This window comes from Nyctibius grandis, chromosome 3 (genome assembly GCF_013368605.1).
Source record: "Nyctibius grandis isolate bNycGra1 chromosome 3, bNycGra1.pri, whole genome shotgun sequence".
Taxonomy (NCBI): Eukaryota; Metazoa; Chordata; class Aves; order Nyctibiiformes; family Nyctibiidae; genus Nyctibius; species Nyctibius grandis.
The window spans coordinates 41,895,569-41,919,517 of record NC_090660.1 but is presented as its reverse complement, the minus strand read 5'-3'; the positions used below and the strand labels follow the sequence as shown (position 1 = coordinate 41,919,517).

The window sequence follows — 23,949 nt, the reverse complement described above, 5'->3', positions numbered from 1 at the left end:
TTTTGTTAAAAGTCAGCATTGAAAATGAAACATCATTTATAAAGTCAGTCTTTTAAATATTTTGTTTTATTCAGTAATATCACTGTGAACTTCAGTCTGGACTAGATTTAGTGCATGGACAGTAGTTTTCATATTTTTCTTTAGAAAGTTACTCTGCCACCTATCATTGGTGGCAGTATCTAAGCATGAAATTTGTCAGCCATGGAACCTGTAGAGTTTAGATGCATTATGCAGACACATTATGTAAATATACCATTTTGATATATTATGTGACCTTTTCTCTTAACCAAATAATAACACTCCAGAACCTGACCAAGGCCATCATTTTTCATCAAATTTATTTTCTCTCAGGCATCCAGGAACTCCTTTAGAGATTAAAAACTACTAAACACAGGGTTTTCTAAGATCACGTTATGTTTATTAATATACTTCATCCTTCTCAGTATTTCTCCCCTCTGGGAGTAGGCATTAAGCTTGAAGAAGAGAGATACAGATTTGCTGAGCCCCCACAGCCAGTAAGGTGTGTCCTGTGTAGGATAGGGCAGAAGGTATTTTTGATCATAGAATCATAGAATCATTTAGGTTGGAAAAGACCTTTAAGATCATCAAGTCCAACCGCAAACCCAACACTGCCAAGTCCACCGCTAAACCATGTCCCTAAGCACCAAATCTACATGTCTTTTAAATACCTCCAGGGACGGTGACTCCACCACTTCCATGGGCAGCCTGTTCCAATGCTTGACAACCCTTTCAGTGAAGAAATTTTTCCTGATATCCAATCTAAACCTCCCCTGTTGCAACTTGAGGCCATTTCCTCTCGTACTATCACTCGTTACTTGGGAGAAGAGACCGACACCCACCTCGCTACAACCTCCGTTCAGGTAGTTGTAGAGAGCAGTAAGGTCTCCCCTCAGCCTCCTTTTCTCCAGACTAAACAACCCCAGTTCCCTCAGCCGCTCCTCATCAGACTTGTGCTCTAGACCCTTCACCAGTTTCGCTGCCCTTTGGCCTCGCTCCAGCACCTCAGTGTCTTCCTTGTAGTGAGGGGCCCAAAACTGAACACAGTATTCAAGGTGCGGCCTCACCACAGTGCCAAGTACAGGGGGACAATCACTTCCCTAGTCCTGCTGGCCACACTGTTTCTGATACAGGCCAGGATGCTGTTGGCCTTCTTGGCCACCTGGGCACACTGCTGGCTCATATTCAGCCGGCTGCCAACAAAAACCACCAGGTCCTTTTCTGCCGGGCAGCTGATGATGGTGCATCAAATTACACAAATGCACGTTACATTGCAGAAAAGCTCAGGGAGCACTTCTGGTGCTCAGGGGAGGGTCAAGAGATGGTTTGCAGAGGAGAAGCAGCAGTTACTCGAAAGCACATAAGAGTGTAAAGTAATGGTGGTATGTGAAGTATCAGGGATACATGTTGGTGTAAATACCAGGAAATAAAAGAAGTCAATGAAAGGAGAGCAAAAGTAGGCAGCCACGAGACTGGCTGGGGAATATGGAGGCACGTCAGTTCTCAGGAGAAGACAGTAGGGGTGGGATGTGAGAGAGAACTGAGCAGCACACAGAAAGCTCTCACATGGCGAAGAGAGAGCTCTGCCAACCTTCCCAGTTCCTTTGAGGTTAAGAAGGGCACTTTCCTTCCTCTTGTTTTCCTATTCTTTATGACTGGCATACTCTTTGTCTGCATGCTGCTGCTACCCTGTTCCACATTCAGGTATTAAAAGTCAAGATAGCATATTTCTCAGAGAGATTTATGCCGATGTTGTGGCCTGCATGATGTGTGGGCAGAAAGATAAAAAGAAAAATACCCAACAATTCTCCTCCCACCCACTCTCTCCCCAAAAAAATCCAACAATTCTCCTCCAACTCCCCAAACAAACCAAACCCAAAACCAAGCATGCACACTTACCTCTCTGAAAACAAACTTTTGGTTTTCAGGAATACTGTGGACATTTTCTTGACACAAGTACATTGTCAAGTAGTCAGTCCCTGAATCAACTGCTGCACAGACTTCTGGCTGTCGGGTGTTGTAACGTATTTCATTCTGGGATGTGTACTCGAAAAACTACAAACCCAAGAGAAGAAACAAAGGACAACAGCCATTTCATATGTACACAAGGAAGTACTTATAAGGAGGATATATGAAGATACTATAATTAAGTTCACATATTGAAGTTGCTATTGTGGAGAGAAATTCTGCCAAAAATATCCAAAGAGCCTTAACTGCTGCCGTTTGCTTACTATTTTACAGAAAATCAATCTCACCACAGCACTGCTTTACTCTGGTAGCACTTAAAATGTATGAAATGCTGAATAAATGCCCTGGAAAACAGACATTCCAGCATTAAAGAACTTAAAGTTGACTGTAATATTCTACTTTCACATTCTAGATCACCCTTAAAAATAGGATGGAAATTAGTTTATAGCCTGACACGTTGCCTTCTTAATTCACTTGTCACAAAACAATGTTACTTTTAATTAAGGAGCTGCTCACTGCATAGTTCAAATGCACTTTGGTCAAGGTTCATTTCCAGTTACAAAGTACTCAGGATGCATGGTGATAAGCCTTTTATTATATAACATTTTAAGATATTATTTGGAGCAAATCAGCTACAGCTGCTTTTAAACATGAACAGAACTTTAATAAAGACAATTTACTGGCTTTGCTTGTTGTACAATATTCTGCAGAGGTGTTGTAAACATGCTCTAAAACATCTTGGCTTTTGCAGCAATTATGGCTGAAGACTTCTTTAAAATTTTGATATTTACCATGGACACTTGCCAGATTTTGGACTTCATTAAAGAGTGGCAGAGTTTGAGAGTTGTTTGTATTTAGCACGCTTGTAAATAATTTAGATGACTATAGTGCATGGATGTGTGTTTAGATCTGATTTAGATTATACTCAGTAGGGTAGTGGAGAGTATTATACACATCAGAAAATTGCTTGTTACCAATAGTACAGCTGCATTAGTGGAAAGCAATAAAAGGATGACAGAGAGAAGGAATACTCCTTTGTTTTGTTTCACCCCTTGAGAAAGAGACTGTAAGGCTTTGTGAAGGGGGCTGTACCAATTCAGAAATGTTGTATATACTTGAACTTACCGCAAAACCATCCTTAGCAACCACCAAGGCTAATTAACCTTGAAAGCAAAACTGGAAATGGACTTTTAATGCAAATAGGACCATGTGATTACAAAGCCTGGAGTCATCCATTTCCAGGTGTAACAGCTCTGATCTAGGCAACGCCGATGGCAGTTGTTTGATGAAATCTCCTCTGCCCGGCCTTTTATCACAATCAGGAATTTTTCTGCCAAGGTTGCTGTTGCAACCATACGCAGACCAGTGTTGTCCACTGCGTCAGCTTGTGGAGCTCCAAGGCTTTTCTTTGGGCAGTGATGCAAGTGACCCGCCCCAGAACTACCTGTTTGCCATCATACATTTGTGGTAAGCCACAAAGGGAAGTGAGTGTTTCGAGAAAGCAACTTAAAGTTTGAAGCCTACCTGCTGACATAACACCCAGGAGACTCTGATTTCCCCTTGAAACCTACTGCTAGGAACTGTGTCTATGATGTAGGCTGCACTGCCTTTACAACATTTGCTTTATGCCAGAAATTTCTCATCATCAACAAAAGTCAAATGTGATAATATTGGTCCATTTTTTTAAATAATTATTATTTTTTACCCCAATAGGCAGGGGCTATTCCCTGGTCTTCAGGCTTTAGTTCTCAGGTTTAGTACCTGATTGGCATATGGAAAGCCTGCTACTTCAGGCACCACAGTATGCTGGAAGGGCACTCGTTTTAAGCCTGTAACTCATGAATAAAGATAAAGCTTCACTCCTGCCTGTTTGTGTCTGGATGGACACTTTTTTACAGCTGCCACTTTTACAAGGCCAAATTGAGAGCCTTGCTCATTAGTGGATTTATAAGATATAATAACTCTTTTTAGCAATTTGTATTCAGTATCAGTGAAAGCCTGCAAGCTGCTGATTGTACCAGATGCATCAAGAGTAGATGGAGCTGCTACTAGGTCAGAGCTGCTACTAGGTCAGAGCGCTCCTTACTACTGACATCTTTCCTGAACGGCCTCTCAAGGACTTGCATGAGATTTTGGAGAAGAAGAGCAAGTAAGATGGTTAATTTCTGAATAATTAAGGATTGGGGTTGTAGTATTAGCAACCAAGCACTCCTGCCTCCTTGCCCAATGAACATTATACAGTTCTTTACCCTATACTGTTTCTAATGGAATAAATATTTCGGGCTTTTTCAAGCTCCAGTAATACAAGCGGTAAATCTCTTCCTCCTCAAACGGTGAAGTGGTTTTTAGTGCTGGAGTTTCTCTCCTTGACCAGTGGGTTCTGTGGGCAGAAAGGAAGCACTTTCAAACTGATCCATGACCCAGTAACTAGTAGCCTTATCGCATTTCTTTCCTTCAGAGAACCAGTAGATTCCTTTAAGTGCTACTGGAAAACTTGATAAGGCCTTTTACCCAGTGCCTACTGCTTCTGGGTGATCTACAGGATATGCCCCAGCTGCATCAGTGCTCTGTGGTACAAGAGATGGAGGCAGATTTTGGCTACCTCACCAGACCCTGACACACACTCTCATCCCTCTCTGTGCCTGGGTACCGCTCTTCTGCACGCAGGAAGAAGTTTGCACTTGACAGGTACCTTCTGGGCAGGAGAACCAGCAGTGAGGTTACCAGGTCTGATACCCCTTTCACAGAAAACCTGAGGGCTTTGCTAAGCTCTCTGTTTGCCGCTCCCTATTTGCCTCAAATCTATCAGCTGCAAATGGGAATATGGGGGTGAGGGGGTACTGTCAGACAAAGCGGGCTGCTCAGTGGTTTCCCATCCTTTTACCATGTCAGGTCGGCTTCCTGCCATCACACATTGGTCCTCTCTGTATTGCTTCCCAGCCATACCAAGAAGGGCAATGGGCATTATTGGTGTTGAATTTCAAAGCCTTTCATTCTCGTTTACTGGGGCAGACACTTCCACAAAACATCAGCAGCCTAGGGCGCAAGCACAGAGTAGCCAGTGTTCTGCATATTTTCTGCCTCTCTTCCATATACACTCAGCTCCTATCACTGCAGTCGTATCCTCATCTTCTTGCTATAATGAACATGCTAATTTCAAACAACCCACAGTTACCTTTCTGCCTGCTTACACAACAGCAATTCAACAGGACTAAAGGAAACCCTCTCACTTATGCAATTTATTCAAGTAAAAATAATTACCAGGGACCTCAGTTTTCTGAGAGTGGTTTTACTTACTAAGACATAAAATGGAAGCAGTTGCTGGACTTCATAAATAATCGAGAGCACAGAGCTCTCTCAGCACAGCGCACACAGATATTCAGAGGTCACTTTAAGTGGAGAATTGCTTCCAGTGAAAAGAGCTTTTGCAGTTGTCCCTGACATAAACAGCCACCTGCCACTAGCATATCATGCCAGAGGATGGGTGTACTGGAGTGTAAGACACATATAGCTGACCAAGTTAATCTTCATTAATGTTAAATCCTATCAAGATGGTTTTGGAGAATAAACTTCATTCCTTTACACCGTAAGACAGTCTGAACGTGCAGCAGGGAGTACTATTTGAGGAAGAAACTGATGAATAGTGGAACAAACTCTGCAACTGGAAGAAGGAATGAGAAGACGACTAGAGGATTAAAAATAGGAGCTAGTCAGGAAAGAAAGGCACGCGAAAAAGACAAAACGTGACCTAGTGTGGGTAGTAACTGGTGGGAGGAATAAGTGAGGGGAGAGACAGAGCAAGGAAGATCGGGAGCCAGCCACCATGGAAAAGGAAGTGTTAAATAGGATGGAGTGGAGAAACTAGAGTGGTCTGAGACACATGGTGCAGGACAGGGGACTGGAGCGAAGCTTTGTAATGAGGGTTTGCTGCTAAAGCTGTATGGAGTGGAGTGATGAGAGCAGACTGCAGGAAAGCAGGCAGAAGAGCTTGGGATTAGGATGGCAGATTCCCTTCCAAGGACAAAACAGAAGTTAAGGGCTGCCTGTTGTCAGCAAACATCGGTGAAACTCTGTGGTGAAGTGCCTTGCTCTCCTTAGCATTGATACAACTAGAGGATGACCAGCCTTGTCACCATCAATTCCATCAGCTGACAGCCATGAATGTACACATGGGAGATTTCACTGTTTCAGTCCTGCCACTGTCACCTGCCAACTGAGCTAAGGAATTCACACCACCAGAAGCAGCCAGTTACCTTTTAAGAATGACTGTCAAAAGGGCAGGGGGACAGGAAGGAAATGGAAAGAAATGTCCTGCTGGTAGGTTTCATGGCTATTTGTGAGACAGAAAAGGGAGGTGCAGGTTCAGCAATCCTGACTTCCATTTCCCATCTTACTTGTGCTTCTACGTCTTGTCTTATTTTAGCCTCCTCTGTTCCCCCACCTGCAGCTCTTCCTGCTGTCCACTTCTTCTCTTGCAACTACTGCCTGTCACTCCTGCTCATGCCCCCATTTGCTAACTGGCATCTCTGCTCCCACGTTCCGTCTCCCTGCCCCTTTCCACTAAAGGGGTCTCCAATGATTCTGCTTGTTTCACGCTCCCTCCCTGTAGCTCCTAACTACTCCTTCCTCTGCCACACATGCTCTGCTCCTCGCCTGTGGTCCTACCTCTGTCCCAAACTACTTCTGCCCTCTGTCACCTTGGCCCCCCTTTCTGGCTCCTGTCAGCCCTCCCATGCCTTTTGCCCATTTCACTAATATTGTTTTGGCCATTTCCTGTGTTTGGCCTTCCCTCCTCAGGCTCTGCAATTCTCTTGGGTCATCTCCTATTTTCTTTTATCGGTTTATATTGCAGTCAGGGAGTTTCTCCACTTCTACTTCCTCTTGCTGCCTGGATGCCAGCAGAGGGAGCAGGAATTGCACAGCTCCCAGAGCATCGCTGCTCTCAGCCTGGTGTCTGCTACGTTAGGTACGTGGATGCATCGCACCATCAGCAGAGACGCAAGAGCATTAATATCCAGTGAAGTGGTATCTTTGCAGTAAATTCAGTTAATCTGTTAGTGCTAGCTAAACAAAGGATAACTGTAAAAGTGTCATCTCACGACAATTCATGTCTGAATTGTACTTCTTTTTTGCTTTCACCATTTATCCTGTCTATTTTTTCTTGGCGGGATAAAATTTACATAAACTTTTTTGCTCAGAGAAATACAAAAAGATTCCACCCCTCTCCTCTCTGTAATCTCTGTAATACAAGGAAAAAAAAAATCTATAAATACTTTTTGCATGTAAGCATGTAATCCCATACATGAAATACTTCTTAATCGACAAAAGCAATCAACTCTTCCTCATAAGGAAGGGGCTTAACTAGGTTATCTGATTATTAACATATCTTCTATATAGGAGTATAGAAGTATGCTTAACTTGGGCATGGAGCTGAACTGAGGGAGTAAAATGGGCTGGTGTGGTGTGGCTTAGCATGCTTGACATACATCTGTCAGTACTGAGATCCTTTGGCTTTTATGATGCAAGATTCTCCTCCTGCCCTCCCCTGCGTCTTGGCCTCCAGGACAGAAACATTAGGAAAGTTAAGACATAAACTAGACACAGACTAAGAAATGATACTAAAAAATAGTGCTAATACTTAAGGCAATAAACGTGCTATCAGAAACAAATCTACTTCCTTTTAAGATCCGAAGCATAGTGCTCAGACTGTTGTTTGTTTTCCTTTTCTCATTTAAAATGCAATTCATATTAGAAGATTTCTCTTCAATACAGACTTGTTTTTCACTCCTCCAGCTTTTATATTTTTTTAAAACAGAGTTCAGAAAGATAACGGATACACTGCTTATCTGCCACATCTCTGGTTCTTTTCCAAACTTGCGTTTCCTTTCCTGGCTGAATTGTTTGGATTAATTTCCTTAAAAAAAAACAGAGTCAAGCCACCCAAACTGTCACATGGTTATGCACTTACTCTCAATAAAATGCTACATATTTCTCCACCCCTCCCTATTAAGAGCATGCCATATAATCTAATCTGGGTTAGAAGCCAAAAATCAAGCTAGATAGGCGAGTGCATGTTACATGCCACACTTCAAATACCAAACCTCAATTCTAGAAGGTGGCCACTCAGAACCATGCAAAACAGCCATTGTAGATTGGCACATGGTGGCCCACAATGCTTTTACCACGGCATTATGCAGAGAGCTTTATGGATATCATAACTAACGACTGCTGCACACAGTTTCAGTCAGCATGGAGAAAGACACCAGCAAGCATTTTCAGCTTCAGAAGTTAAAACCAAGAGAGCAAGAATGCAAGTGTTAGAAGGGATCCCTGCTCTCCAGGATTCTGGAGCCCAAGCCCAGGAGGATATTTCTGTAGAGTGGAGTACAGGAGATGATGCCATCCAAAACATCCTGTGTACTTAGACAAGCACCAAGAGGAAGAGGCACAATGACAGATACAGGCAGAACTAGGTGAGGTTTACAATGTTATTAAGGGCTTTGGAGACGTGGACAGACAAAAGCTCAGAGATGTGCTGGTCTGCCCAAGACCAGCTGGAGATGAGCGAACACTGGCCCATAAGCACTATAGCTGCACTACTATGCTATTAACCTCTGCTAATGAGTTCTGTGGAAAGGCATAATTAAGGTATGCATGAGTTCCCTGGTCTGGGTAGACACATCTTCAGAATGAAGAAAATGTGACCTGAAGATACATCAAAATTAAAAGCATTCAGTGCAAGATTCAGAATTAGATCTAAGATCACCTCACTGTGGCAAATATTCTCTCAGCCCTATTGTAATGCCTTTACCATACTTCTTTTACATTACAGCCATAGTGTTAGTCAATATGAAAATAAAACACGAATCTTACCTGATTTTGTCCCATGCCATGACATGGGTACAGTATGATCCTGTGTCCAGTCACCTGATGTTCATTTGTAGGGTTATAATCAAAACAGAAGTTCACCATTCCTCTATTCTTCAGCTAATCAAACAAAAGAACATTTTAAAGTATTCATCTAAAATAAGGAGGATATGCTGTAGTCACTTCACACCCATCCTGCTGGGCTGTGAGGTTTATATCCCAGAGCTGGTGCAAATTAACTGGAATAGATCACATGGATCCAATGGCAACATCTCTCTGACTAATGTGAAATAAAATTGTTCGGACTGTCTTGACTTTGGGCATTGAAGCATCCAGACACGATGTCTTCCCCTAGGAATGACACCACGCTCCAGTGTATTTGCAAATGAAGTAGGTAGGAACTATGAGAAGCTGCGTTGAAACCCACAAGCCAGCAATTCATGCACAACTAAAAAGTCTGCCATGTCTTTTTTTCCCCCCAGGATCTACTTGTTCAATTTTCTTATGAAAAGAAGACTACATACTTTTCTCAGTTTGTCAAATGGGAGATGTTAAAAGGATTTGTTATCGAAAGGACTCCAGTACCCTCTTGAGGTTGAACAAGCAGACAGATTTTAAGACCAGAAACCATCAAAATGGGTAAGATGTGTCTTTGGAAAGAGACACTAGGTGTGATATTAAACGTTCTTTACTAGTGTTGCTGATCTCTGACACAATAGGTGCATAACTTTTGGATTAAATTTTAAAATATTAAGTTACCTGGTTTTAAAACATCAGGCTAATTAACAAGGATTTGCATTTAAGTATTCAGGAGGCAAAAGTAACTGAAAATAAGTTCAACAATGCCATAACAATTACTGACTCCTAGTATTAGCTACTTAACCAAATTTAAAATTACACAGAGCAAAGCAGGTTCTGTAAACACAGGTTCATGCTGAATGCTGCCGTTACTGAGCGTAATTATATCACAGACAAAAAGAATAAGCAGAGTAAATCTCAGAAGAGTTACTCAGAAGAGCAAGGTGTAATTTCACCACTCTTCCCTAGTTGTGATAATTGTATCCTCAGTTCTTAATGTGGAGAATGAACAGACACAGAGGGATTGCAGAAGGCTAAAACCAACCAAACAAGACAAACCCGCCACAAAGCAAACCACACAAGCTGGAAAATTAAATAGTTGTGTTCTACATATATTTTGCTTTCCCAACTTCTACTTTTATTGCTACCTGATGTCTTCTTTCCACTGCTTTGTGCCCACTCCCACTGAAAGACAGGCAAGCTCTGGGCGCTCTGCATGCGTGGGCTGCCAGCCTAGGGCAACAGCAATACATTGTGGGGCTGGGGAGGACCACCGAGTCACCACAGCTTGGAGGCCCTTGCAGGGCTGCTGGGGCTTTGAGGCTCTCCTGTCAGAGCCAAATGTATAAATGTAGGACTGAAGCCCTACCCTTACAAGCTTTGCCTCTTAATCCCTCTCCGAACATGTTCCCACTATGCATTTGGTGTAATTTTTCAGTACAGGATAAACTAACATCTGAATTTGGTGTATGATAGAATTCATCCTTAGTTTTAGTGCCCACATTTACCAGAAGAAAAAGAAACCCCCTGGGCACCCTTTCTACAGAAAGTGCTGCTTGGTTTGATGGGAACGCACTAGACCTCTGCACCCCTCCCCATGCTGTCAAAAGAAGACATTTTGTTTACCTTCATAACACTAGGCAAGAACTACACTTATAAAAACAGGAAAGAAAAGTGTCTTTTACAGATGATTTTTAACACTACCATGAAATTACATAAACCAAACAATAAGCTTCTCATGTTTCTACACTCTACTTCTAAAAATGTCAACTTAAAAGTCATAACCACTTAAAAATGGTAATTGTATCTCTAAAAACATAAATCGGCTTTGGTTGTTGTCAGCAGCTGTCCTCAGACTCAGAGGGTCTCTCATTAGTATGTTCAATAACATATGACTTTGCCTGTCTACTGACTCCAAGGGAAGATACAAGCAGCAAAGCCGTTATTCGTGGTGCCCTTCCAGACAACCCAACGCCTTTGCTACCGCTCTGAACGTGCACGCTTCGCTGCCAGCTCGAGCACGTGCTCCCTTTTGTGGCCTGGGATTTTAAGTAACCTATTTTGAAATGCCGTGCACCACCAGTAACTCTCCTACACATGTACTCAATGCCCAAATACAGACAACAAAACAAAAGCAGTGTAAAAGATTACTAACTTAAGCTTCATTTCAGATGGTTTAAAACTGAGCCTGTACTCCCAGGATGCTGCCATGTATGTTCTCTCATTTTTCTTTCATGTGTAAACGCTTGTGATACATGCAGACATATTCCTAAACATACACGGTCCATATTTCAACTTGGTTCTTTTAGTTTATCAGACATTGGTAGATATTCTTTTATACCCATGCTTCATCAGGAAGCCTAATAGATATTCAAGAACTAATGTATGGGAATAATGCATACTAAGCTGTTAAATGACCTGATCTGAAATGAGAAAGATTTGAAAATAATCAGATTTGAAAATCTGATAGCAGCACCATTTATGCCAAAAAAAAAAAAAACCACCCTCTGCTCCAAGGCAGTAAAAAGTATGAGACTTTGTGAAAGTAATATTTTTCTCTTGTTAAATGAGAATACGCAGTTTAAGTTCTTTTTACGTGCAAGAGCTCCATCAAAACAGTAATCATCCATTTATTGCTGAAGCTATCTTTGTTCCCATATCCACCATAAACAAGTCATGCAATAACAAAATTTTCTCCATGACTTACCTTAAGTCTTTTGCAGAATGCTGCATTAGAGAAACAGAAGCAAGAAAAAATGTTGATCACTTTGCCATTAAAACAACATAGTTCAGTTCTAAAAAGTTCTGCTCGGGCAGGATTACTGTCTGCGTCTTTCTACAATGTTTGCCTCCTACTGAAACGTTGCAGGTGTGCTCTACAGTGCCATTTAGTTACCACTCTGTTTGGAGGCTGGGACAGATAATAAACAGCAACTACTGAGATACTCACCTCAGACCTTTATGCCTTACTGCTTGGAGAGATTTAAATCTGTTGTTTCCAAACATCTGGACACTTGCATATTACGACACAATACAGATGGCATTCTGTAAATAATTCTTAGGTTTTGGGCTTTTTTAAGATAAAATCCATTTCCTATAACTGTAAGTAAACCATCCACAACAGATTTTTGACATTAAAACTTCATTACATTAGTTGATAAATACGGCCAGTGGAGCACAGCCAACCTTTCTCCTCATCCACAAAATAGATCAGAATCCTCTTTATTTCGCCACAGTGGCATTGGTGCTGATGCATTAGTGGTATGGGCAGATGACACTGTGGGACACAGTAAGATGTGAATTTGTAGCAAGCCGACAGCTTCATGGTACTGACCAGGCGTAAGCTTTTACTGCAAAGGTAATCCAAGCAGTCACAGGGAATGATTTTCCTGAGTGTATGCCATTTTCCTATCACCCTTTTTGGAAAAAAAGATTGTGAATATCCTCAGATTTCTGTTAACTTCTTAAGTGCAATGCTGAAATGTATATGCAATGTTGATGATGAAGATCCTCTGAAGGAATCGATGACAAGACACTGTTGGAATTCAGCTGCTCACCCCAGCAAGTCCAGATCTCTCTGGGAGGCTCAAGAACATACAAGCACATGTCTCAAGTGATGGTGTGTTTACTTGAGATTAATATCAAACACTTGAATTTCTCCCACTTTCTTTAAAAAAGTCTGTCTCAAGCTTTCAGACACTGTACAGCCAAAAGAGTGGTGCATATTTTCCTGTGATGGGCATCAGATCTCCAGATCTAGTCAGCCATAACATTGGGTACCAATTCAATTTCAAGTGGCAGCTCTACAAATTGTATTATAATGCATTTTTAGAGGTATACCCTAGAGGGGACTGTTTTGGAGCCCCATACCTCTGAGAATTTGTAATACCAGACATGCAATAGCCTTTTTGATTACATAACTTAAGCCACATAGCTAAGATCTCTTCTTCTGTAAGCCTGCCCATATATATCATGTGTTATTTAGATAATTTACAAAATGATCTCTTTCATGTCACAGCAAAACAAAATTCTTCATAGTTCTAGAGGCTTAAAATCTTCATGATTTTTTTAAAGGTTATATCTGGTCTAAATTAAAAGAAAATTATGACTAAGCATTTGGAAATTCATTGAAGACAAGATGGTCTTGGGGGAAAAATGTGGAAGGAAGCTGCCAATAGAAAAATTCAAGTTTTGATCTCCCAACTGATTCAGTCAGGCGCAGATGCCTTTAAGGGTACTTAAAGATACCTTTAAGGTACTGAAAAGAGCCATTGGCTAGAGAGTCACAACAGATATCTATCATCAGCTTAGTTGCTTCACATTCAGCTGGAAGAAAGACCAGCTAGAAACTGTTTGAGAAGAACAAAGAAAAACTTCTCGTTTCAGAACATAATATGGTTTCACTGCCAAGTGATCAAACTTACAGAAAAGGATAGATAAAATCCTGATTTTTGTGTCAACACTGTCTTTTAAAAGTAATCTGGATGCCACCTTCAAAGCCAAATTCACTGACTGACCATGATCTTTATCCTCAGATATGCACCCTGAATGCCAGCTATACTTACTACACATTAGAGGGAAGAGGAACCCTGACTATTTTGCAGCCGTGCATTTTCACAGCCACCAGTAACATGAAGAGATCACAGCACTGCCCACTTCCCCTGTCTTCACCTAGCTGCACAATGCGACAAGGTCACAGTACTAACATTAAACACAAGATGGCTCAAAGTGCCTAGCGATGCCCACACCGTCCCTCCCCAGGACAGCAAAGACCTGTAAGCAGACCTAGTCTGGGCTATCTAGGTGGGCAATCTGCACAGGCACAGACCTGTGGTTCAGGTCTTTTTGAGTTTTCACACCCGCTGAAGCACAAGTACAGCACGCTGTAAGTGCACATTCAAGGATGGCCAAATCAGATGCTATACCAGGAAAAGAGAGGCATTAGTGCTCTACACAAGAACCTAAAAGGGATTATCAGCCTTTCCAGAAACATGGACATCTTATTATTTTAATCCACTTAAGTGCCTACCAGTTTCACTCCCACAAAAAGAAAAAGAAATCAAAGTCAAAATGTTTAATTCATGTCCCACACAAAGTTCCAAAGCTACATGGAGCCAAAGGACCAAAACCACACTGCTTGCACAGCTGCCCAAGGCACTGTATGGCTTAAAAATGGCAGCTGCTGGAGCCAAGCAAGGAGACTGAATCATACAACCACAGAATGGTTTGGGCTGGAAGGAACCTTCGAAGACCATCTAGTCCAACCCCCCTGCCACTGGCAGGGACATCTTCCATCAGATCAGGTTGCTCAAAGACCCGTCCAACCTGACCTTGAGCACCGTTCCAGTGCCTTACCATCCTCATTGTAAAAAATTTTTTCCTTTTATCTACATATAGATATAAGATAGACCATGCCTATGCCCCTACCCTGGCAGCTGAGGTGCCCTGAGAAGAAATTCATTTAATGTGCTCTCATTCAGAGCCCTAGGAGCTTCTAGTTCACCTTGCTTTAATACGCCACTGCACAAAACAATACTGGGAGCTCAGATGCGAAGTCGGATTAACCTCTCCAAATTTTCTTTGCTCTTTCATTAAAATAGTGAATAGGGACTTACAATGTGCTCCTACAAAGATGCGATGCAGGAAAGGGAATAGCCCTTGAAGTTGTGGCAATTTATTTTTTAAGTTGTCCATGCAGTTATTTTTCTATGTAATATTGCTATCTCATAGAGCAACTTAAATATTTTCCAAAATTTCATCTCATAATGGCCTCTGTAGCCTTAACGTTTGTAATTCTGCATTTTGAACTTCACTCCACTGTTCCAGTACTGGAACTTCTATGGAAAATATGACTTAAGTTAAAAAAAACCCAACATTTTATGAACAAGAACACTCATAATATTGATAGTACCCCTTCTCCAAGTATGATTTTTTTTTAGAGTACTGAGTGAAATCAGCATTGTGGCATTCCAGATTTATTGATGCTATATGCTTTTGGTATAAAGTGCATTCGTTTTACTAGTAAGGAGATTTATTTCCCTCATTTCTAGGCCTCAGGCAGCTTATAAGAATGCACATAGCTTGGGCAAAAATATTCAAAATTCTGTATGTATAAATAAAGTTTTAGGTAGCCAACCTTTTAGACAACCAAGCTTCGTACAGACAGTAAAAATTTATCTATGTATCAGGAGAAAAATTTTAGCACAAGTGTCTAATTGGCAGTGTATGGCACTGAGTGCTGCTCAATAATTCTTGCATTTATTTCAGTAACATATTGCTGACCTATGGGTAATCTTAAAAAGATTTTTCAACTTCAGTGTAAAGACTTTCAAGGGAGGGAGAAATCCCTATATCCCTTTGCAATCTCTTTGAACAATTAAATAACCTCACACTAAGCCAAGCTGTTAACAAAGCCGACGCTTTTACACACAGTATTTTTGTGAACCAGAAAAGCACCACACGGCTAAGGCAGGAGTAAAGAACACGATTAATGATTCACTGAAGGTAGCAGATGGGACTCAATATCCACAAATCAGTTGAATCAGTAGGTGTCATTTTTGCACTGACACTTTCTTAGAGTACAACTGTACTTTAATCACATTTTAAATTCTTCCTGCCAAAAAAAAATGGTGTATTCTTATTACACTCGCAACTAGATGACAGCATTTAAGAACTGTTTTTAGACAGAGCACACCTAAATTACACCGTAGACACCTCAAGCAGCTCTGAACAAGAATTATTATTTCTAGGTATTGTCAACACCTTTCCTGAGGATGACACGTGCAGTTAAATTGTGAAAGAATCTGCACAAATCCCTTCCCCTCTCCAGGAGGCTGAAGTGCTATCACTGCCACCAGTCTAGGCTTTCTTTTGGAGAGTGAAGGATGGGGGTGAAGGGGAGGATAAGGTTACTGAAATGCTCCTGGAAAGTAAGTCTTATAATATCTTATTTCTTCAACTCAGCGATCCAGCACAAAACAACAAAAAATGAACCAGTGTTGTACCAGGCTCTGTTCAAGGCACTGGGCAATGCTGGATATTACCTTTCATGCTGGTGATCACACAGAGATACCAACTCAAGTGCAAGCTCCAAGACAAAGGGAGGAGGGTAGCTGCTCTCTCAGAGGCTCCTAAGAGCTTTGCTGCCAACTGATGCACTCCCTGCGGGGGTCCTACAGCTCCCCGTGGGAAATACAGCTCCCTATGGGCAACTGCAGCATTTCCACATTACCATCTTTTTTTGTTCAATGGGTAACAAAGCTGTTAGGGAAGACTGCAGGGAGACTTGGTTCCAGTATGTTTTGTACACTCATAGCGATCAGGTTTTTTCCTCCACTGAAGGAGACCCAGCAGAGACTGAGTAACTGAAGCGCAGATGGCAGCAAGACAAGACTGTTGTGATACGGGCTGGATGCGATGAAGCTGTGTGGGAATGCAGCTTTGGTAGATCTGCAGAGTGATCAAGCTACCAGCAAAAGTACTTCTAAGTCAGTGTGGCATTGGTCATCAGGAAGGTATTTTATACATCTTTGCCTAACAGAAAGGTACAGTCTTCTCTTCCTACTAAGACACGCAGCTGATTTTTCAGAGGAAGCAGGTATTTGCTGCATCATCTCTGCCTTCACCCCTTCCACATGAGAATGCAGTAATGTGATATACATGGAGCTATAGTTTATACTTCTTTGTAAGCTGCAAATAGCAAAGAAAGTTGTCGACTCTTAAAAAAAGAGAAGAGGATTCTGATATTGAACCAATGAAAATTGCTTGTGAACCTGTGCTGGTCTAAAGTGACCTCCAGATTAAAAATTAACATGTTGGTTTTGACATACAGAATCCTGTAAGGTCTGGGAGCATATAGCACCAGCTGTCTTTACCATCAGCAGAGCATCATAGTTTTCATCAGATAAAATCTGCAAATACATGTTTCAAAGCACACTCTTTCTATTTTCAAGTTGACAACTAAAAACTAAACCACTTTGGTGCTCTCTTTTTTTTCTAAACAACATTTCAAGAAATAAAAAAAGTAATCCTTTGCTGCCTTTAACACTCCCAAGATGTCACTTGGAAGGTGTAATTCATGGCAACATTACCTGTTCTCCTACCCTCTCACAGAACTCCTTCATAAACAGCATCTCCTAGAATAAAGATTCTCATAGAAACCACATTTTAAAGCCTACCAATTCTAATTGAATTCTACCAAAATCCGAGACTGATTTTGGCATAAAAATACCTTCATACTGAGTTAGTAGGAGAGCTCAGAGAACCGTGAGGAGGCCCTTTCTCAGCAGCCACGTACCATTCCAAAGAAGCCCGGTCTGTCCTCAGGTACGTGAAGCTCTGGGTACACATTCTCCAAGAACCACTTGAAGTCCTTACATTTCAGCTTCTCTCGAAGAAGTCTCCTTTCTGTCACATCTCCATAGGGTTCCTGAAAGAAAAAAAAAGAAAAAAAAAAAGAGAGAGAAAAACAACAATTAAAAAAAACCCCAACCAGAACAGATGCTCTCTTTTAAATTATCTGTATACATTGTTAGGAACCATATGCTGAAGCGACAAGTAGAACTTTTAGCCAGGAAAAATCCCTATGCTTGGGTGCTGGATTTGATTTCATTACCCTTACATTTGTTATATGTTGACAAAAAAGAATTGGAACAGTGCATGTAAAACTTTAAAATATTCTAGAAGACAGTTCATCTGAGAAAACACCCCAAATCGGCAAGTAAGGAAGTCCTTGAATACAGATTACTGGGAACTGAGAAGGCGCACTGGAAAATAAAACGTCCTTTAGCTGGATAACTGAAAATCTCAAAAGAAGTGAATGAATCTTGAGAATTTTAAATTATTCCACCATCCATTTGCAAATTACCTGTACAGACAGTTTTACACTTCACTGGTGAAATTTGTAAAATCTGCTAACATTTCCTTAGAACTTCATAGTTTTGGGAGGTGGGGAGTATGAAATCTTAAACCTCCAGAGAAAAGCTTTCATTGCAGACTTTTCCCTGTCTATAGATTGGAGCAGAGTTCACATCTCTTCATGTCTGTCTTCAAAAATCTATCTTTATATTGACTAGGGACTTCACACAGTCAGACATGAGATACAGTTTGCAGCCCCCAGATTTTTACAGGTCACTTGACACACTCTTTCATCAAACCACAAACATATTTGCATTTCTCAAAGCTGTGGAAATACCTCTGAAAACACAAAGCAGATGTAAAACAGAGGCAGAGATGCCTGCTTGAATAAACAAACAGCATGACATATTAGCTCTGAGGTCTGAACATTAATCTTGAAGCGAAACTTTATGGAACGAAATTCTGCGGCCATAGCATCAATCATTTTTCCATTATGCTACGGAACTGAGTATTTGAGTTAGATAAAGTAAAAGGGTCTGAACTCAAGCACTGTAACAAGTAGTGCACAGAGTATTATGGAAACCAGAGGGCACTGGTGGCAGCTTTGATACGTGCAAGAAAACGCATGAGTCTCAGCTTATATCCACTGTGTTACAATAAGCCAATATGCAAAACTTCCAATACTAAGACACAAATTACCCTTTGAAGTTAAACTTCTGTCATCACAGACATCAGCTGCCCAGAAATTTACTAGAAAAACTGTCAGCATTTATTGCTGTTTTCTCTTTGCAAGTGACAAGCAGAATCAGCCTGGCATTGCCTGTGAGCTCCTGTCTTCGGATACACAAACCTGTATTTCTCTCAAAGTCAGACTCTAATAATAAAACCTAAATGGCTTTTATGATGTTAAAGTAAACAATTATTACAAATGCATGGACTATAATACTCTAATTACACAGTTTAATCCAAAGGAACAGGAGATGGAAGCTAACCAAATTCAGCTTCCCCGGTGTCCTCCAGCGTACCTTTTAAAAGCGTAATGGTTTGAAGAGCATTTTTTCCCCCAGCATGTCTATTGGGGTAGGCCACTCAGACATCTGGGGAGCTCCCTGTCCCCCTGCCTGGTCCCCAGGCTCTGGTCCGGCATAGCCAGAGGTGGGTGCCCAGCAGCCCACCGCAGGGCAGTTCTCCCCATGCACAAACCACAAAGCTGGTGCTTAGAAAACTTTCCGTGCAAAAAGAAGTGCCTGGGGAGATTAAGCACCTCCGGAAACAAGCAACAGCAGAGAGTGATTTCTTTTAGGCCTCAATTTTGGACTTTGTGCCAGAGGTTCATACAAGTCATTTCTAGACATTGTGAGAATATTTCAGTGCTATTGTCTTCCAGCCTACAGACCCCTCATGATAAATATATCCAAGCTATGCATTTGTACCCTGCTTTACTGTTCTGACTTACTCAATTTTCACAGTATTTATCTCCTGAAAAAATCTGCAAACAAATGATCCTGTATTTTCTTCCTCACGGAAAATAAAAATATTAACTTTATTAGGAACATTTTCATCTGAGTTCCCAGGACTGATTTTAATTAATTTAATCTTTGCAATGCCGATAGTGTATAATTTTTTTTTAATCAAGTGTTGTGCAGCATTAAATCAAACAGAAAAATCCACTTTGTCTTACTTTGGTCCAAAATTTTACAATTGCCACAAGACAGGTAATTTTGCTAAAGATTATTCTATGCTGTTCACTTAAAGATCTACTGTCCATTGAACCTTGTTGATTATCATTTGTTAATTGCGTGTCTCTTCCGTAATTCTTTATTGATAGAATTCTGTATCAGCTGTTTCACAGAAGCATACATTTCAGGCTAAACAACTCTTCCTTACTTGGGTCACCTTGCTTAACTTTATTATTTCATTTATTCATTCATTCATTCATTTAATATTGACACAAATGTGGCCTTCTTCTAGTCTTACAGAATTTCTGATTTTTTTCCAAGGAATTAAAAATTAACTATATATACACTTATTCTATGTTTGGGAAAAAGTTTCAGAAGAAATAAGAAATAAACATTAAAAGCACTTCCTGTTAAATATTAGCTAAAGTAATAGTTATTTCATTGAAAACAAATTCTATAGAAATTCTAATAACAATGGACTTGAACTCACCAGGCGAGCGTGTGGGTTTCGGTGGTAATAAAGTTCTTTATATTCATCCATCCACACTTCAGCTGCACGCACGCTGTTTGCCAAAGCTTTGGACCGCGAGTACGGAGCTTGTTTGGGGAAAACGTGACCTACATGTGAGCACGGGTGGATCTCAAGACTTCCTCCACACTGCCATATCTGAACAAAGAATTGACATCATGCATCATTAATTTGACTCTTTGCAAGCAGAAGGATATAGTAACAATAAGCCTTTGTAAGGATAATACCTTCTCAAGAATATCACAGCATACTATAAGCAACACATACAATAATTTTGTGTCTCATGTGATGAGTAAGCTGGATAAAATTACATCTGTGTGTACTCAGAGCAAACCACTGGGAGTAACAAGGAGATAACCCTATCTCTGGTTTTATCTGGTGTGCAATTATCCCTTTCTTAGCTTCACTTTCTCTGAAGGCATGATAAGAAATGGTCCACAATATTTCTGCAGGTCTAACTGTGGTCTACAATTCAAGTTATACAACCATTATTAAAAAAAAACAAAGAAGAACAGAAAAGAAAAAAAGAGGCATGCTTCTTGTCCAAATTAACCATGCAAATAGCCATCTCAGGAAGATACTGATGACTGATCACTGATTTCTTACCAGAAATCTTTGCCCATATTCTACTGTAAAGCTGACCTGACAAAACAGGTAAGCCTGTCATATCGTTGGAGAAAGATAAGTTGTGTTCCAATTTCAGCTTTCAGAAGAGAGGCATGGGTGCCTGGTCATAAAAATATAACTAACCTTTTTCATTGAAAAGCTGGGAAAGGAACCCCAGACTAAGGCATGAAAAGAAAAGGCAAAGTAATTTTGTAACTAACTCATGGAGGTCCAACCAACATTAGTGAAACAACCTCCAGTATCTAAAGCAATATTCCTACTTGCTGTCAAGGAAGGTACTTGAACCTGAATGTGGAATTGGCAGAACTCACTCTGCCCTGGTCCTCATCCTCCTGCCTCTGGCTCCCCAGGTCAGGAAACATACAGTCCTGGAGATAAAGCCCATAAATGACCACCAAGTGGATACACCAGCCTCAGCACTCTGTACACATTTTTGTAATTATACTCTTCTCCTTTGAAAACTGTGGACTTTTGGCAGCTCACCCACACAGCCACTTCCCATCATCCGTTCTGACCTCAAGTTTGATATAATGAAAGAAAAGCAGAACTAAGTATTTCCTATTTCATATTGCGCGTGACCGCAATGTGGCAGACACCCTGTTTCTGAAGGGTACCTGAAACAAGGTTTCTGAAATTTAGTCAGATGGGAGTAGGACACGTTGCTGCACTTGAACAAACTTGAGGGCTATCACCAACGGCTCCGACAGACTGGCCGTGGAAGTTTTTTGAGAACTGGCACTCCGGTGAGCTAATTCTCCTCATCTATTCAACCATGCACAGGTGGCAGCTCATCTTTGCTTTGTAAATGGAGGACAAGGGAAATTAGCTGAGATATGTTTAAAGGGTAGAGAGGCTTGCTCCCTGACAACCTTCTTGTATAGCACATACATTTTAATTACATGTTATTCAAATCAACACAGCAGGAGTGAAAGCTATGAGGTAGCAAATACTAACAATGACAACAGATCAGTGATGGGACTTTTCCCATCTCTCTCCCTGGGACTTTTAGGGATCTAGAAAGTCACTACAGACGAAGACTTTCAGCATACACAAGATGGACGTTGTCTTCAGACTGCTAATTTTTTTTTTTCTTTAAGTTACTCATGATTTCTCTGAAATTTCTTAATTTAGAAATCAATGAATGTTGTCTCTGTTGATTTGGTTTTGGATAATGACGTCAGACCTTCACATGTGGCACAATACTGTGCTTAATAACAAAATTGTAAGCATTCTAATACATACGTTTACTTTTAAGCAAACGGTTTCCTTAAAGGTATAGGCAATTCATTATTCAGCTATAGGGAGCACTGGATAATCTTTACTTCTTGGATTTAATATTTTAATTTCTTGCTTTTCATGAGAGGTTTCTTTCTTATTTTTTGTTGCTTTTTGGGGAGGCAGTATATTTGTCATGTGAACAGAAAGATGATTAAAGGATTTATACAAGAAATGTAGAATTCTGTACTGATCTTTTAAACAATGTGCATATTTTTGCAAGTAAGTTACACTAATGCCATTCTGAAAGCTGCTAAGAAACCAGCTTTCCACTTCCACTTTTAGGATCTCCCTTTTTGAGATTTGTTTCAAAACAATAGCCTTCTTACATTACTATTTCTATAACCAAAATTACTTTTTAAAGGTCAAAATTTATCACGCAAGATTTGTTTGTCAGCAAATATTAAGTGCCATTCAAGTTATTAAAGTTTAACAATTTCCATATTTGTTACATTCCATACAAGCATTTTTGTATTGATCATTACTGTTTTGATCAGTCTGGTTTTAAACAAGATATGAGGAACGGACCATAAAGGCTACTGAAGTAAAAAAGTACAGTTAAAAAGGAATCACATTCTTCTACTCTTCTGTGATAAAGTCTGATTTAAATAGAGTAAAACAGACCGACCATATTTCTCTTAAATTGCTGCCAAAAAGAGAATTCCACCACAGCTGATTTTTCAATAATTAAAATTCCGAATTTCTCTGGAAAATAACTGTAGGTTGCTAAGCAATGCTCATTAAATTCTGCTTCCTTTATTAGAACAGTTCAAAACTTCTCTTGTCTTCCTATTACAAAAAAATTAAACTAAACAATTAAATTAAACTAAACAAAATCAGCTCAACAATTCTTCAAAAGGTTTATTTATTTTTGGAATGGAAAAGCCATTTTGACCTCTATGTAAAACCAGGTAGGAACGAAGAAGAGCAAAAACGAGAGAAAGCAAGGAACTCACTAAAGAAACCAAAGCTGACTACTAAATGCTAAATAAGTGACTCTGGAGAAGGTTCTCCCCTAAAACTATTCGCACCTCCTTTAACAGAGAAGCACATTAGATTTCATGTATATTTTGCATGCTCACGTGCATGAAAATATGTTTCTTTGCTAAGTCTGGCTAGCTCACAGCTCATTATAAAAGCGTAATTTTTATCCTTCAGCACAAAAAGAAAACGAGGTGACATTCATTTTTACTTTCACTTTCATCTTGATGCGTGCAGACTATCGATATTTTTTCTTTTCTTTTCAGAGACACATGGTGGCATTATGAAAAGCTACAGTAAAAGTACAGTTCTCTCCTGGGGACCCCCACCCCTGCCAGGGTCTTTGGACAACTGACCTAATTGCTGGGTCAATGAGTGCTAAATAGGAAAAGCTCTACAAGCTCTACCACCTCCATTCTAACATTTTAGGACTCTCTGGAAGAAATAAAAAAATTAAAAAAAGGATGCTACCTCCTGAACAAAGACAAACTGTGGAAAATACTCTGTTCCTGTCCCTCCCTTCGCTGCAATTTTGCTTGCTGGCTTGCGGCTGAGCCCCCTGCGCGGTGCTCAGGCAGGATCTGCTGGGAGCTGGGTGGGCAGAGGGGCCTCCCCAGCTGCACGGACCCATCCTGGATGCTCCCACTGCAAGACAGATTTTCAGATCCAGACAAAAAGAAACAATACAAAAAGATCAGAAAAGAGAAGACCCCAGGCGACCAGAGGCGTATCAGCCAGGCCCATGGGCAATGAAATGTCCAACAGAAGAAAGGACTTAAGAGTAAATAAATTTTCCTTTTTGCAACACACATCATTTTCTCTCATGCCGAGATGGTGTGTTGAAGGATAGACAGCAGGTGTATCAAGTGGCGGTCCCCAGAAACAAACTTACATTGCATTGCCACGAGCAGGACCAAGAGCAGAGAGAGGGGAAAAAAGCTGCAACCACGTACCCCTCACTCCATGTACAGGAGGGGGAAGATGAAAAGGCATGTTTTGCATCCTCAGAAAGAGGAGTTTCAATGCCCATTATGCCCATGAAGTGAAATTTTATCCAGCCAAATAGCATTA

The 23,949-nt window shown here is 40.7% G+C and overlaps 1 protein-coding gene across 1 annotated transcript in view; it reads right to left on the bottom strand.

The window, feature by feature from the left end:
• GALNT12 (polypeptide N-acetylgalactosaminyltransferase 12) overlaps window positions 1–23,949 on the bottom strand; it is a 62,705-nt gene that overhangs the window by 3,265 nt on the left and 35,491 nt on the right. The window contains exons 6-9 of the mRNA XM_068396256.1: window positions 19,957–20,133; window positions 17,228–17,359; window positions 8,860–8,973; window positions 1,918–2,073 (exon numbers count right to left, since the gene is read on the bottom strand). Of these exons, the coding sequence (XP_068252357.1) occupies window positions 1,918–2,073; window positions 8,860–8,973; window positions 17,228–17,359; window positions 19,957–20,133 (579 nt within the window). The remainder of the gene's footprint in view (window positions 1–1,917; window positions 2,074–8,859; window positions 8,974–17,227; window positions 17,360–19,956; window positions 20,134–23,949) is intronic.